The sequence below is a fragment of the Saccoglossus kowalevskii genome, chromosome 8, assembly GCF_978046115.1.
Source record: "Saccoglossus kowalevskii chromosome 8, keSacKowa6.1, whole genome shotgun sequence".
Classification (NCBI taxonomy): domain Eukaryota; kingdom Metazoa; phylum Hemichordata; class Enteropneusta; family Harrimaniidae; genus Saccoglossus; species Saccoglossus kowalevskii.
This window is the reverse complement of record NC_140648.1, coordinates 4,157,452-4,174,494: the sequence shown is the minus strand read 5'-3', so window position 1 is coordinate 4,174,494 and position 17,043 is coordinate 4,157,452. Positions and strand designations below refer to the sequence as shown.

At 36.0% G+C, this 17,043-nt stretch overlaps 2 protein-coding genes across 2 annotated transcripts in view; one reads left to right on the top strand and one right to left on the bottom strand.

The window, feature by feature from the left end:
- LOC102809109 (DNA-dependent protein kinase catalytic subunit-like) overlaps positions 1-3,953 on the bottom strand; it is an 80,967-nt gene extending 77,014 nt beyond the window's left edge. The window contains exons 1-5 of the mRNA XM_085502651.1: positions 3,750-3,953; positions 2,529-2,605; positions 1,489-1,656; positions 1,289-1,397; positions 445-557 (exon numbers count right to left, since the gene is read on the bottom strand). Of these exons, the coding sequence (XP_085358777.1) occupies positions 445-557; positions 1,289-1,397; positions 1,489-1,656; positions 2,529-2,605; positions 3,750-3,897 (615 nt within the window). The 5' untranslated portion in view covers positions 3,898-3,953. The remainder of the gene's footprint in view (positions 1-444; positions 558-1,288; positions 1,398-1,488; positions 1,657-2,528; positions 2,606-3,749) is intronic.
- A 10,272-nt stretch (positions 3,954-14,225) lies between these two features.
- Positions 14,226-16,011, top strand: LOC146739232 (uncharacterized). The gene is made up of 2 exons (XM_085502876.1): positions 14,226-14,486; positions 15,158-16,011. Exons 1-2 carry the CDS (start codon positions 14,482-14,484, stop codon positions 15,771-15,773), a joined length of 621 nt encoding a protein of 206 aa, XP_085359002.1. The 5' UTR covers positions 14,226-14,481; the 3' UTR covers positions 15,774-16,011.
- The last annotated feature ends 1,032 nt before the right edge of the window (positions 16,012-17,043 follow it).

Here is a 17,043-nt window from a genome sequence, read left to right as displayed (position 1 = left end):
GATATACCGTATATTTCAGGTGGATTTTATTTTCACTGATTTATCCCACAGCTAAAATAGCAAAAATTAATTCCAAGTGAAAATATGATAATCTACAGTAATATGTCAAATAAGTATAATAAAATTAAACAATACAATGACAACATTTTGTTTTTCAAGGTGTAATGTGGTAACTTTCATGTCATTCAGTATGATGGCTTACAGTGAAAAATTATTTACCCCAAGCAGTGAGTCTAATTTAAGATTCAATCTTCAAAGAACCCAAACAAATATGAATCATATGTCTATATTTAGGGGCATGTCTTACTGTTCATTTTTTACGTCACAGTTAGGAAATTATAAGTAAAATTAACAGTGCTCATTCTACAAGTGTTAACAATCACAAATCAATGATAGGCATTTCCCAGGCACTTTAAAAGTAATGATAAATCACTATCACTTTACCTGATCTTTGAGAGCTTTCATGTAAACATTCAACAGCCTGTCAGAATACTTGGTCATTAATTCTGGGTAGTATTGAGCAAACACTCCCAGTAAGTGGTAGATGCCATGTTTCACTAAAGAAAATAACAATAATACATACATAGCAAAGAACTCATGTAAACCATTTATTTTTTTTCATTGCTATAAAATTTAGTGATTTAATAATTTGAGGGATGAATTTTTGCCAAAGATTCAGTTACTCCCTAGGATTCCAGTGAAAGTCAGTGACTCCCTAGGACACTGGGAAGTCACTGCAATATCAGAGAGATCACTGTGACTCCCTATGACGTAAGTGAAAGTCACTGTGACTCTCAAGGCCTACAACTGAAAGTCACTGCGACTCCTTATTAGAATCTCAGAGAGGTCACTGTGACTCCCTATGATGCAAGTGAAAGTCACTGTTACTCCCTAGGACTCCAATGATTGCCTTAAAGAACTAAAATAAATTGTTCATGGTTACAATATTAATATTTTGCATATTTTTCTGACATATATTTTCTAATATTATTTGGCTTGGCATGTAATAATACCCATTTGTTCAATAAGCTGCAAAGGTTAATCAGATTTTTCAAATCTTGTTATCAGGATTATTACACTACTTGTCCAATGTATTGCAATGGTCATTGTTTGAATTGTAGAGTCTTAGTATAAAAACATTATGCCTCTACCCTGCCCAAATTTCCCCCAGAAAGTCACACATGTCAGTGGGCACACCCATTGTTGGAATAAGATAAAAGTGATCAGAAAAAATCACTGAACTGCAAGTACCGATAGTAACAGCAACAAAATTAGCTGTCACACTAACCTGTGGCCGCCAGTTTACTTGGTTGCATTAACTGTGAAAAGTATTTGTCAATCAGTTTGCTAACACCAAGTTCTTTAGCTACAGGTGTATTAGCAGTCAATTCCAATAACTGAAATAAATCAGAAAATTACTATTATCATTCATTTAATTATTTAAATGAGTCTGCACTCAACAAATACTGTTTTGAATATCTGGCTCACCTTATTAAGAATAGGAAACGTTCTGTTTTTAATTTTAGCCATCTTATCCCGAGTGAAGAGAGAGAGGCAGACATCTTTGATATCCAGTGCATAGGTGACAATTTTCTTATCTGCTCTTATCATAAAGTTATATACAAACTCCAGGATTCTTTCCTTGCTTGATACATACTGTATGAAAAAAATACATATACAACAACCTTATTGCAAGAAGAGCTGAAATTATACTTTCAAGAACTACCAGTAAAGTTGTTTATATACTCATAATGTCCCCCCCCCCCGGGGGGGGGGGGGTTTCTACTTCCACATTAAGTGGGTAAGGGTGTGAAGCCCACCTCTCGAAAACCATACTCACTTCTAAACCATTTATTTTTCTATTTATATACCCACTTCTAAACACAAGTGTTTTCAGCGAAAAAAAAAACACCCAGCTCACAACTTTCGCAACCAGTGAGCGCATCCGGGCAATGCATTTTATTCAGCCTTTCCAGTATTTGGCTTTGAATATAAGAATCTGTGAAAAAGTAAATCAATGCTACACATTTCTAAACCAAACCATTGATAAATGGCTACCCACTTCTAAACAAAATAACGTGAAATTACACCCCAGTCGGGTGGCACATACCCGTATTGCACTTCTATGCAAGTAGCCCCCCCCCCCCCCCCCCCCCGGCATAATGTATTGTGAATATATAACAAAATACATAATTATCAGGAGTAACAGTTATTTTTAACAAATTTTAATAAATACAATTTGAAACTTGAAAAACTTATAAATAAAAAATAAAACTTATAAAACATTTTTGAAAATTTCACACTTGTAACACATTGATATTCCTGAAATCCTTGCTAGATCAAATTGAGTATTAAATATAAATTCAAGCTCAATGTCAATATCAGCCTTTAAAAAGCAGCAGCTTGTTATCACATACCAGGTACTAATATTTACCAAGATAGTAAGCATTTGGGGTGGGTGTGAGTGTGTGTGAGGGGGAAGGGGGGGTTACAAAAAAAAGTTGCAAAACTAGACATTTATGAATTACCTGATCAATTGTGATAGTCTTCTTCAAAAAGAGCAATATTCCTGTCTCCTTGTGGAACACCACAGAACAGTGATATGCTGAAAATACCAAATATCATAATGTAGTGAGTGAAAAATGGATTCAATGGAAAATATGTTCAATCATCCTACTTACGGTAATATTCCAATGCGGGAATTGTTTGAGTTGTCATGCATGATCTATAACAGTTTTTATTTATTTCACAGCAATGAGAAAGAAATCTTACTGGAGCTGCTTGATATTTTCTTGTGGTGTCAAAATGGTGTGCAATAACCTCAGTGAATGAATGCATAGATTCCTATGCAGTGGTGTGATTGGGCTTGGCAAGCACAAAACAGAATGCAATATTTTTTTAACCATGTAAAAATACTATTCATATTATTAACAGTTGTGATATTTAGCGTCAAATATCACCATAGCGATTATAATACAGTAAACATTTGATGTATGTTCTAACAGTGGGTGAAGAAATGTTAGGCATTAGAGATGATGAACTGCTGAGTTACGAACCGATATAGTTATGAAAACATAGAGTTAATTACAAAACTCAATGTTATGGGCAACATAAATTGATAATGTTGTTAAATGCTCACATTAATAACTTAACTTAATTAAGAGTTATCCAAACTTTGAGTTATTTATTACAAGGTTTTATTTATGACGGCATATTTGATGATTTTGTTCGTTTTTTTTTCATATTACAACCATCAACCAAATAGGACCAATGGTCAAATGGAGTGCATAACACAGATGACTTACAGGCCAAACTCCGGAGTCGAACTATGGTGTTTTAGTATTGTACACCACCGTAACATTGATTGTTTTATTTCAAAATCTAACATTTTTAATTTGACGCAGTCTTGAATTTGAGTCATGTTTGGCGGTGGATTACCCAGGTGCAGTGACTTGATTATTCAACATTCTAACAGTTGTGTTGGTCGGCACACAGTCCCTCAATGGTCGGTACACAGTCCCTCAATGGTCGGTACATATAAAAACAAATGCTTACATCATAACAGTTCTGCATGAACCGCTGATATTTCTGAGCATATTCGTTGTTATTACTCGAACTGTAACCGATTTGGGGGGGGGGGTGATCGATTGGGACAGATTATATTTGTAAGATCATCGAGTTGAAATCGAAAGTAAAATTTAGTGTTGCTAGCTAAGAACATTGCAAGTCAACTTATGAGACCAACTTACCAAGTTCGTTTTCCGAGGTCGTACGTAGGCATATTAGCTGTATTTCTCCGATCAGGTTATTACATTTTTCCACGGTATGCTGCGATGGAGTTTCGTCCAGTAGTTCAAGTAATTCTGCTAGTTTACTTTGCAGTTCCGAACTAGGCATTTTGCAAACCAACTCGTAGTAGTACTCGAGCCTGCCGCTTCGGCGTAGTGGACCCTCTAGTGCAGAGTTAAAATGTCTATTTCCGCTAAGGGCGCCACCTAAGTTATTGCTACTAAACACGTACTAGGGGGCGTGTTTGCAAAAATTAGGGTCCCTGTATAAAGGGACTCGAGCAAAAATGAACATCCGACAAGTCTTAGCTTGAAACCTGTACGTTATCTTCCGGGTTCTCTGCTGGTCACAGAGGTTTTTTTATACGATTTTCAGAAGAATATGTCGAACTCTGCTAATTCTTTATTTGCCCCTCAAAAAACTTACGCAATTCAATTTCTGATTCAATTACTAATGTGCAATAGAGTATTTTGTTTAACAACTGATAATTTCCACCAAGAGCTTACTCACAAATCCCGAAAAACACCATGTGTACATTTGTTGCGAACAAGTATTTATAAATATCGAAAGTTCAAAACTGATTTTTTGCCGATTTTGATACCCAATTTTAATGAAGGTGTGACATTGTTGGTTATCGGTTATTAAAATCACCACAATGTCGTAATTTCAAATTGTCACGCGATAATGTAAACGTCAATTCAAAGTAAATTCATTTAAACACCAAAAATCTAAATTAATTTTATTTGTATTCTGACTGCGATGATTTATAACAACAATAATGACTCCCCCACCCACACACACAGCGTCATATTGGATTTGTAGAAAGGTCTGCACGCGATAATGTGTTCGCTTTGCCTCATACATTATCTTCTCATAGACCCCCAATATGGGGAATACAATCGAACTCGGCCAGATTTCAACTCGGCCAGTTGTGAATGTTGAGGTGTAAACTGGTCATTGGTCAACAATTTTCTAAGAAAAAGCTCTGCTATGTAAAAACACTAAAACTAATGTTTCAATTTGTAGCAGTTTTGTATGGCGCAACATTTTTATTGTGTGATCCTTAATGCATTTTATTTTTCAGATCCATTACAAAATATTGTGAAGATTTACGAGTTGCATCAGCACAGTCACAATCGGCCCTAACCCATGGTGTGTTTAAATGAACTAAGGCAGTAGTGTTTTAGATCGATTCACGGATGGCTTTGTAGTGGGTAGTTGTTTATTAAACAAGATTTACTCACCAAAAGTTCTTTATTTTCAACTTGTCACTGTGCTCGGCAAACAGGAAAAGGCTACAATGCTTCATGCGCGGAACCAAGCTATGTATACATTGCTTATATATTTAAAAACACAACGCGGTTACTACCAGATTATTACATCATCTATACCATTTTTCTCACCCAGTGTGATTACACTCACACATATATATTGTCTGTAGCTGGGGGAGCAGTATATATGTATGAAAATAAAAATAATAAGAACATTATAACGGTTAATCGGTGGAAAAAAACATGGATTTAATAAGATACCTTCAAGGAATAACAAAAACATTTTGGCAAAGCGTCCCGGTTTTATTGGAACGTTCACAGCCATGGCTGCGTCCTCTAGCGGCTGATAGCCATAAGCAGAATTCTCTGCCAAATTCTGCTAGGAATGAAAACACCTTTACACAACTTGTTACTTTCAAAAAAATAATTTTATTTGGGAAAAGTACAGACCAATTTGAACACTGCAATTGGTAAATAAATGCAAATACATCGTTCTTGTAAGATACGAGTTATTTGTAAATAAATGTAAATACGCCGTTCTTGTAAGATACGAGTTATTGGTAAATGAATGCAAATACATCGTTCTTGTAAGATACGAGTTATTGGTAAATAAATGTAAATACATCGCTGTGAAGGTTTCATTGCTTCATTATAGACAGAAACTTTAAGCCTATTATCATTCGGGTTCGAGTGGTCGCCTTGTTTCCGATCCATCTTGTATATATATATGACATTTAATAGTTTGACATTTAATAACCATCTACAAACAATAAATAAACATCTTGCGTTATTGTGCTGTGTATGAAATGTCTATTGTTCGCCGTCGTGTTAAAAAGGCAATTGTTCTGCTTTAGGGGGGGTGAATATTAGTACAACCTCATAGTTCCGTATGATCACCATTGGCAAGTGAGTAAAAATTATTATTAGCTCAGCAGACCAGTGAGTAAAATATTGTCTAAGTAGACCAGTGGGTAAGATATTATCATCCCAGACCAGTGAATGAGATGTTATCAGCTCAGCAGACCATTGACCGAGATATTATCTCAGTTGATCAGTGGGTGGGATAATATTTTCACCCCAGACCAGTGAGTGTGATAATGTTAACTCAGTAGACCAGTGAGTGTGATAATGTTAACTCAGTAGACCAGTGAGTGTGATAATATTAACTCAGTAGACCAGTGGGTATGAAAATATTAACTAAGTAGACCAGTGCGTGTGATAATATTACCTCAGAAGACCAGTGAGTGTGGTAATATTAACTCAGTAGACTAGTGAGTGTGAAAATATTAACTCAGTAGACCAGTGGGTATGAAAATATTAACTAAGTAGACCAGTGCGTGTGATAATATTACCTCAGAAGACCAGTGAGTGTGATAATATTAACTCAGTAGACCAGTGGGTGTGAAAATATTAACTCAGTAGACCAGTGAGTGTGGTAATATTAACTCAGTAGACTAGTGAGTGTGGTAATATCATCTCATCTCAGAAGACCAGTGAATGAGATGATATTAACTCAGTAGACCAGTGAGTGTGATAATATTAACTCAATAGACCAGTGAATGTGATAATATTAACTCAGTAGACCAGTGAGTGTGGTAATATCATCTCATCTCAGTAGACCAGTGAGTGTGATAATATTAACTCAGTAGACCAGTGAGTGTGATAATATTAACTCAGTAGACCAGTGAGTGTGATAATATTAACTCAGTAGACCAGTGGGTGTGAAAATATTAACTAAGTAGACCAGTGAGTGTGATAATATTATCTCAACAGATCAGTGAGTGTGATAATATTATCTCAACAGATCAGTGAGTGTGATAATATTATCTCAGTAGATCAGTGAGTGTGATAATATTATCTCAACAGATCAGTGAGTGTGATAATATTAGCTCAGTAGACCAGTGAGTGTGATAATATTATCTCAGTAGATCAGTGAGTGTGATAATATTATCTCATCAGATCAGTGAGTGTGATAATATTATCTCAGTAGATCAGTGATTGTGATAATATCATCACGGCAGATCAGTGAGTGTGATAATATTATCTCAGCAAACCAGTGAGTGTGATAATATTATCTCAGCAGATCAGTGAGTGATATTATGTACATATTGATTTTATTTCTCCAATTACATGACAACGACAAGTTAATTATTCACAAGCATTCAATATAAATCAAATAACTAGCATAGCATATAATCAACAAGTCTTAGTAGAATTTAAAAACTTCATCACTGAAGAAATTTAAAAAATAAGAGAAAATGTTTTAAAACGCGTGAAAAGTTTAAACAAGTACACATAAATATACAATGTATACATATCAGTTGAACAATATTGGATAACAATACATGCACACAAACAAATGTCAAGTTTTATATGTCTTCTAGTAATATATTAAAACACCAAGCACGTTGTGCCATTATATATGTTAACATGATATAACAGCATTCGATTTTTCAAACGCAGGCATAAAGTATAATATATTCTTATACGAAATATTCAATAAGGGGAGTATGTAATAAGATAATTGTCAATATAACAACAGATAAACTGCTTTAATACATAATGCTTTTTAACACTAATAATTGTTTACCAACAACAACTACACTACAATATACTGCAAATGTACGCCTGTATTATCTTTGTAAATGTTGGGCATATATATATATATATATATATATATGTTATATATATATATATATATATATATATATATATATATATATATATATATATATATATATATATATATATATTTATCATAGGAACAAAACAGATAATTATATCAATAAGGTTGAAAACTAAAGATATAAACTAAGTGAATATACCAAAGATCATAAAAGAAACAGATCCAACTCAATGATAAAATAGTTAAAAGAAAATATGCTGTGTATGTAGTTCAAACATATACAAACATATATAGTGTTCTAAAGTGTACGTGTAAGTGATCATGTTCAGGTTGCCTGCAACCAATAAACAATTATTAGTGTTAGAAAGCATTATGTTTATCTGTTGTTGTATTGACAATTACGGTGGCCCACAAGTGCCAGCAAACATATCAATTCTTATGGCAAAACAATTTGAAGGCAAAACTCTAAATGTTCGCGTCATTTTTTGAATACCTTCGCCCCAAAAGTATCTCACCCTACAATTATAGGATATTAAAAAGCACGGACGTAGCTCATTCTACTCAGCTTGAGTGTGGGCAAAAATTTACTGTTTTTTTATGTCTATCTTCATTACCGACATTGTTACGCTGTATCAACGTAATCCCAACGCAACTTTGATTGAACTGTAAATGCTGCCATCAAGCTAGAGAATACTATCGCAAAACGCTTGGAAATAATAAATGTAACAACAGAATACGTCCTAGTAATAAAGTAAATGTTTTTGCGAACTTCGTATACGGGACCCGGTTTTAGTTATAAACCGACGTTAGCTTCACGTTCATGTCCTACTGTCATGAATTAGTTTACGCGTATCTGTTGACCGACTTAATTAGCTGATTACGAGCGAATTGCTGTGTTATGCCTGTCATCGTTTAGGCAGGCGAGGTCCTGGACGGAACTTGGCTCAGTGATTTGGAACTAATTACGAGATAACCGTCGCTATTCTGACTACTGTTTCTGACAGTTAGTATCCGTAGTTATTAATGTAGTGAACGATTAATCAAAAGATATGACGTATTCAGTACTTAGTGTGATTGGCTTTATGATTGAAGGTTACGCCCTAGAGTCTTTTTACTGCTTTGTAATTGGTTAGAGTTTTGAAAATGAATAAAGAGAGTTTGAGTTGGTCTTGGGACGAGTCTTGACGCAGTCTTGGGCGAGTCTTATAGGGCGCTGTGTCTTATAGAGTGCTCGACTGTCCGACTAAGACGAGAGTTGAAACGTATTTCGTTGTGTGTGTCTTATTTGACTGTAAAGCTTAAGTGACTTTCCCGATCCCGTACCTCGAGGGGACGCGATATAGAGACGAGACGAGATTCCCCCCTGACAAGTGTGGAGAACCCCAGAGGAAAAGAATTTACCCCTGATACTACCATGGAAACAGGTCAACCTAAACCCAGTTTAAAAAGTTTCTTTTTCCTTTCATCGTCGTCGTCCTTTCAAGTTTTTGTTGCAGAATTTCTTACGCCATTTTTCAGTTTTCCGTTGGGCTATCGGTATTTGTTCACTCTGCCAAATAAGTATTAGGGTGCGTACCTATTCGTCAAGTCAGAAATTACGCGAAATTACAAACCATGTTGTCTTCGCCATAGATGAAATGAGAGGTTACTTGAAAAACGCGGTTTGAGGGCGTGATTTCGGCCCAACCCTATCGAAGGTCAACCCCGAGGGTTTATTGGAGCTGAACTTGGCTGGAGCCGAACGCGTATACACGGCCATTTTTGCTGGCTTGAGCCGTCTCGAGCCGCAGAGTTTCGATAAAATGCTGACATGTAAACGTAGTACTATAGTATATTATAGTTCTTGTCACAACACTGACTTTATAGGAAAGTACAGCAGTAAGGTCACTAAAACTACAGAACAGAGAAACAAATAAGAGTGCAACAAAATAAAAAAAATGCACAACAATAAAAAAAACTAACTAGCATACATATTTGTATGTGGGACATTGACAATGTTAAAGCTCAGACTAGTCTGAGGTTAGGTCAGACTTTTATTATCCCTTGTTTCGCAACCCGCCAATGAACAGGAGCCGAAAATGAAATTAAAATAAAATTTTATTTCAGCGTAATTTCTCGCGCCCGCCGACTTGTAAGCGCAAACAATTGCTAATAAAATATTATTTTTATCTTCATTTTTTTACCGCCCGCCGCATACCAAATCCAAGTTGCACTTCCGTGGGAGTATCATGATCAAAGTACCGAAGTCTCGCGCAGATGAGAAACAAGGTTATACATGGAATAAAATGTTACTAGTATTTCATTTCTTCTCTTCGATCAATGATCTCACTTACAAATCTTTGAGAATCACACAAATCTAATGGGAAAAAAAGAATTAATTTTATTTTTTTCCGCCCTCCTCAAAAAAATTGCCTTATAAAAACTCGAGAAACAAGGAATAAAAAATAGTCTGGCCTTAAAGTAAAGGTACGGTAATTATTGATAAGCGGAGCATTCCATTCTGTAATTAGGTGGCGATTATTGGGGGTTGATTTACAACTTGGTGTCTATATAGTAGCGCACGTGATAATAATAATAATAACTTTATTATACTACTAAAAAACCTTCAGAGGGTTTTTGTATGGTAAGGAACATAAATACATACAATACATAAGAGATAAAAATACAATGTTAGTAAAATAAAAGAAAAAAATAAATTAATTACTTTCTGTGGTTTTAAAAATTGTGCTCTTTAAGTATTTTGCTAAAGCTATATTATTCTCCATAATCTTTTTAAATATGGAATTCACATCCATTGTGTAAATATTTATTGAACACTCATCAAACAGTTTTTTCTTTGTTCTATATAGCCAGTACAAAATAGCAGGAAATGTTTTTCATCTCCTAATGCTTTAGTGTTACATTTATTACAGTGTCTATTTTCTAATTCTATTTTGGGCTTTGTTCTTCTACCTAATTCTTTTTCTAAGTTGTGGTCACTCAGACGGAATTTTGAAAGCATTTTCCTGAGGCTGAAATTTGAAATGTTTTGCAAATAATTTTCCATATTATAGCTTACTTTGAATAGTTTGTATGTTCTCAGTTTTGTTCCCCTATTTTCATTGGTTTCACTGAAATTTAGTTCTTCTCTCCATCTTTGAATATAAAACTCAGATAGTCTGAGTTTTACTCTTTTTAGTATTTGATTCCAATTTTCCATATTGTGATCATTTTTTATTTTAATTAGATCATGTCCCAGTGTAGCATTAATAGTCCTTACCCAGTTTGAATTAATTTTTATCATTTCATCCAGGGCTAATTTTAAAATGTGATTATCTGGCAGACTATATAGTCTATGGCAGTATTTAATTTGAGCCAAATTAATTTTTAATTTTACTGGTAACCTACCAGGTTCTGCTTTCAAACCACTAATTGGCGTCATTTTACTCACTCCTAGGATAAACCTGTAAAAATGACTGCAAACTTGCTCTAAACTGTTACTGTCAGTTGTGATTTCATTGGCCCAGATTTCAGCACCATACATGAGTATAGGTGAAATTAATTGGTCGACAATTTTCAAACTAAGTGCTGGTGAGATTATTTTGTGGTTTAAGACTGTTTGTCTGATGCTGAAAAGAGCCTTCATTGATTTATTTTTTAACATAGATAAGTTTGTTTTAAATTTCCCATTTGGAGTAAATATTGCCCCTAAATAGCAAAACTCGCTAACAGCTGTTATGTCTTGGTTGTTGATTTTAAAATTCATGTTTTTAATCAGTCTGTTGCTGCAATTAAATACCATGACTTTAGTTTTCTTTACGTTTACTTCTAAATTCCAATTTATACAATAGTCATTTAATTTGTTCAGACAGCTTTGTAGGCCGTCTTCCGTTTCTGAAATAAGTGCAAGGTCATCTGCATATTGGATGCAATTTATAGGTTTCTCGCCCATTACAACTGGTTTATCAATTTGATCCCCAAATAATTCTGGCAGATCGTTCAGAAAAATGTTAAATAAAGTTGGTGATAAATTGCAGCCTTGCTTAACTCCACAGGTAGACTGAAATCCATCAGTTATATCCTCTGACAATTTAATTTTATATTTAATATCCTTATACATAGATTTTATTATTTCATAAAAGTTCCCCGTGATACCACTGTTTTGTAACTTGAGAAAGAGTGCATCCCTCCAGATGCTGTCGAAAGCCTTTCTAAAGTCAACAAAACATGTGTATAACCGTTTTCCAGAACTGCTGCTTTTATTTTTATTATAAATTGATAATAGCGTAACTCCTTCATGGGCCAAGGGTTCAAATACCTTAGCCGGTTCTAACAAAACGTGCGCGAACGCTAGTACGGGCCAGGGGCGGATCCAGCAAAATGTATTGGGGGGGTCCAGGCCTATAGGTCGAATACACGGGACCGTGCGATTCGGACTATGCTATGCGTAATCCAGATGCATTATCATGCGTTTGGAGGGGGGCCATGGCCCCCTTGCCCCCCCCCCCCCTCTGGATCCGCCACTGGTACGGGCTAAGAAACGCTAACTACGCATTCAATCTGGCTGATGAATGTAGTGTTCACGCTGCACGAAGAACGGGCTATAATTAGCTTAGCTCGGGCTAAACGCCAAAAACGCCATTGAATTTGAATTGTATTTTGTAAGTGAAAATTTTATAAATACATGTACAGTATTTATTCTTGGTGTATTATTACTATTAGTTCGATTTTTCGTGTTTTCGATGTTTTCCGTGACCACTTTCCAAGGTTTCCGTTTCCGTCAATTCCACTCAACAGTTTATAAAACTGATGATGCTTAATTGAAATTCAGTGTATTACTAGCTTCATATTTTAAATTGTATTGTATTGTATTGTATTGTATTGTATTGTGATTTTTGATTTACGGGTATGGAAAACGAAATTACATTAACGGATGTAACTGATAACTTTTCCAATGAAATCCTTAGCACCCCGTTGGCAGGCCAGTCACACTGGTTCTCACCACAAGAGGTATTGTATTGTATTGGACGACCCGTGGTACACTCTTCTTTACAAATTTACACTGTACAAGTCTACCAGACTTTGACTCACGTTCAAAGGTCAAATAATAAACAAAACAATCTATGTCTGAAATGTGACTTTGTGCGCTGATACACAATTAATCATTGTATCTTTACGTTAATGTAGCTAAAGGTATCATGGTTTGATGAAAGGTGGGACGTTTTATTTCATAAAGTCCTTCGTGTGCTGATTTAGGAAGATGACTATTCAATTCCAGGGTGCTAACTGGATGTCCAGCATAATAATACCGTGAGCAAACAAGTCATTCACTGCCAAGTAAGCGAGCTACACACATGCACAGTGACACATGCTACACACAACCCCCAAAATATCTTACTGAACCAACCAACACCGTGTTGAGGGACTGTGACTGAACCAACCAACACCGTGTTGAGGGACTGTGACTGAACCAACCAACACCGTGTTGAGGGACTGTGACTGAACCAACCAACACCGTGTTGAAGGACTGTGACTGAACCAACCAACACCGTGTTGAGGGACTGAGACTGAACCAACCAACACCGTGTTGAGGGACTGTGACTGAACCAACCAACACCGTGTTGAGGGACTGTGACTGAACCAACCAACACCGTGTTGAGGGACTGTGACTGAACCAACCAACACCGTTCTGTACACGTGCAGTAGTGGGGGTTGGGTTTTCAAATATCTGTATTTTTTTTTCTTTTGCTGTGTCACCAACAACAACAACAATTTTATTAACTCATAACAACCTACTGAATGAGGTTAAAGGTTACAACAACAAAAATTACAGAAAAAAATTAATCAAATTACAATGCTAATAGTTTAAAGACAACCAAAAACAGACTAAATTGAAGTTAGTAACGGAAATATATAAAACGGAAATATATAATAAAGTAAAATGAAACACCAACAAAATTGTTTTCATAATAAAAAAATATATAAAAATATAAAATAGAGCAGAGCGTCATGGATATTCTCTTGTTAACTGCACATATACATAAAAATGACGAGTGCCACTTTACAATCTCCTTCCATCGGCTATTAAAAGTGAACTTCTTCTATTTATAATTCAATTATTTCAAGTATTTTAATTAAAATGTTATTTGAAGACTGAAATTTGTTTATGTTTGAGCTTAACCCCATGTCCAAACGCAGGCAGAAGAATTTCACAGTTTGCTCTGTTTTTTGAGAACTCTCTATTGTATATGAATTTACGGCCGTTTCTTATCTATGAACATATCGCCTTGCCCGCACGTGTATAACATTTAGTGTCCTTTGATGGAAAGTTAGTTGATGAGAATTTTGGGAACCCAAATTAAATCATTAGGCGGGATAAACCACAGTCCCTCTATCACTGCGGATAAACATTCTATTCTTTGATGAGCAGCAATTGTCTAAAACAATGGTGGTCTTTTCTTTCATCGCTTTGTTTAATCCGTGAATGTTACGTGAACAAATCACACGTGATTGGGGGGAGTACCTTCATTGTGTGTCCGTGATTGCTATTTGTCGAAGACTCGTCATGGGATTAGTAACAGCCAACCAAGACGCCTGTCACATCAAATCTTCAGCGGCAAATCTTCATAGCGGGAGGGAAACTGCATTCGGTTCCCCAGTGCCCTAAAGGTGCCTGCTGCGTGTATACCTTCCATTCATCTACAATTCCAAGAAATGTATCGAATTTAATGACGGTGGCAGCTCGCAATAATAGTAACTACGACGGCAAGAAGACTAATACAAATTAAAACGTGCGCGAGGCGACATAACAAAACAATGAGGTAAGTTGACGCTACCAACTATTTGCAGCGTGTACTAATTGTGGAGTGCTTTCCTGGGTTTTATAATATATGACCATTATGTCGAAATGAGTAACTACCGCAATGCACCGCATTACTAGCGCGTTCCATTGTCGCTACCCAGTCGGTAAATGTTGGCAAAGAAGTGTTGAATTAAATATAACAAGGGTATGGACATTGGTTGTCGATGGTACAAACCACGTCTTTCCCGGGATTTGCTCCGTAAACTCCGACGAGAAACAACACGTTGTGGTCTGCCAAGTTGTCCACTTCTGATATACATATCCATTCCAAAGAAAAAGGGGACGCTTTGGGCAGGTGTTTTTGACTGTGTGAACGAGAACCAAATTTTAATCTTGTTTATTTAATAAAAAAATCGGCCCGACAATCTAAATGTGAAACAGGCAAGTTTCCCAAATTACGTAATATAGACTTTTCACCCTTCGAAAGTCATTGATTAGATATATGAGCCATTGTGGAGGCAACCTTTGTTGATTTCCTATATACATTACGTGCGGAACATCTTGTGCTAGATCATTGATGGCTTGTGGCGTAACGTGGACAATGAGCTATGAAGTTCGTTACGAATATTGTACTTCATCTGAGAAAATAAATTCCCGTTCTATTGAAATTTGAATGTTTTTTTCTTCCAGGAACAAGGCTAATGTAAATCCTGGTGTGACGTTCAGCACAAAATTTCCAAAAATATCCACTTCGGAACCACAACAACAAAGCAAAGGTGTCGGTCAGGCGAAGAATTCAAAGACTGACAATAAACCCATCAACGCTTGTCTGAGCGAAGTGGTGAAAAGAAACGCTAGACGAACGGCCATTGAGGAAGAACAGCTGAGAAAAGAAAAAGCTATTGAAGAACACTGCGTCAAGCTGATTGACAGCCAGATAAGATCAGTGTTGATGCGCCAGTATAGATTATCATCCAGAATCAACAGTTGTGTCAACAGCGACAGATCTAGACAAGAGGAAGAGACCGAGGGAAAGTCAAATTTTGTCCATCATTCTAAACACACATATTTGAATTTCTGTGAAGGGAAATCAAAACAACTCATTGCAGGTGGAAACTCGATTGTGTCTAGATTCCCACCAATTCAACAGAAAGCTATCATCAATAGGTCGTCATATGATGTATGTATGCGTAAGAGGTCCAGTTTGCTGGCGGACCAAAGATACACAAATTTGCACGAATCTTTAGAACCAAAACGCGGTGAGTGTTGGAATGAAGCATCAGAGGAAAAGGAACAGCGAGAATAATGTAAAGACTTATCTACATTTGTGAGTGTAGAGCACACGAAGAGTAAACATTGCCCCAGTTATATTACTGCCATCTACGTTGATTTTTGGTTAGGGGTCACACCTCTATTGCATTATGAGAGGAGGGACGACGGTATTAGTGGACTGGATACTATTTCCAAGAATGTATTTTTTTCAGAAATTGGGATATAATTAAAATGGTTGAATATTGTGAATGAATACAGGCACAAAAAGACAAGTTTACTTATGGCATACTTTATTCAATCTGGACGCGAGTAATAATAGCAAAATTGTTATTATCACATAGTCTCTATGTGAATTTATATAATATTTATTTGTATTTTAGTTTGAATATGTCGATTTTTTTTTTAGTTTTTCTTGCCGTTAAATCGTGTACTAACTAGTTAGAAGCGACTGGGACACGATTTTCTAAAAACTGATTACAGGCAAGAAAAACAAAAAATCAGCATATTCAAACTAAAATACAAATAAATATTAAATAACGTGTCATGAAAAATAGAGCCTCATACCTACATCGAATTTTAGTAAGATTGGCGCGAATCAAGCCCGGAAATAATGTTTCGATATTACTTTCGGTGCAATGTACTTTCTGGTGTTCTACTACATGTAAGAACAATGCTTGCGAAAGACTCTTGTACAACGCATAAAATAAAGTGTAGATAATATTATGTACATGTCATCGGAAAACATGTCGAATACATTCTGTATTTTTTAACTAGGATGAGCTGTTAAAGCGGGAGAATCGTCACCTGCGCATGCGTCAGGTGGCCATAGCGTGTCATTGCTTACAAACAAGCGTCTACCCATGAGCCTTTACGTTTTTAGTGTGTTGTTATCGTCGCTTGGGACTCATTTCCCGCACGTGCGCAGGTGACGAGCCTCCCGCTTTAAGCTTACTGAACATGTATAACTATACATTTAGCAAATAAAATAAATAGGCCGTACTTGCAATGTACAAGTTATTAGTAAATGAAATATAAATATATACTAGTATATAACTACAAAGACGCGATCGATAGGATCTAGAAAATGTGTCTGGCCGAAACTTCGCACTCTGCCGTCGATTCAGTAAAAGTTTCCATCGTTTCATGGAGACATAGACACCATTTACTACCAGTAGAACGTTTATTTTCATTAAACAAGACATATTATATCCGATAATTCACTAAACTATACCCGACGGAAAGTGTATAGCAAAGAACATGTGCAAAATTCAACAAAATATGCAACGACCTCACCCAGGGGTAGC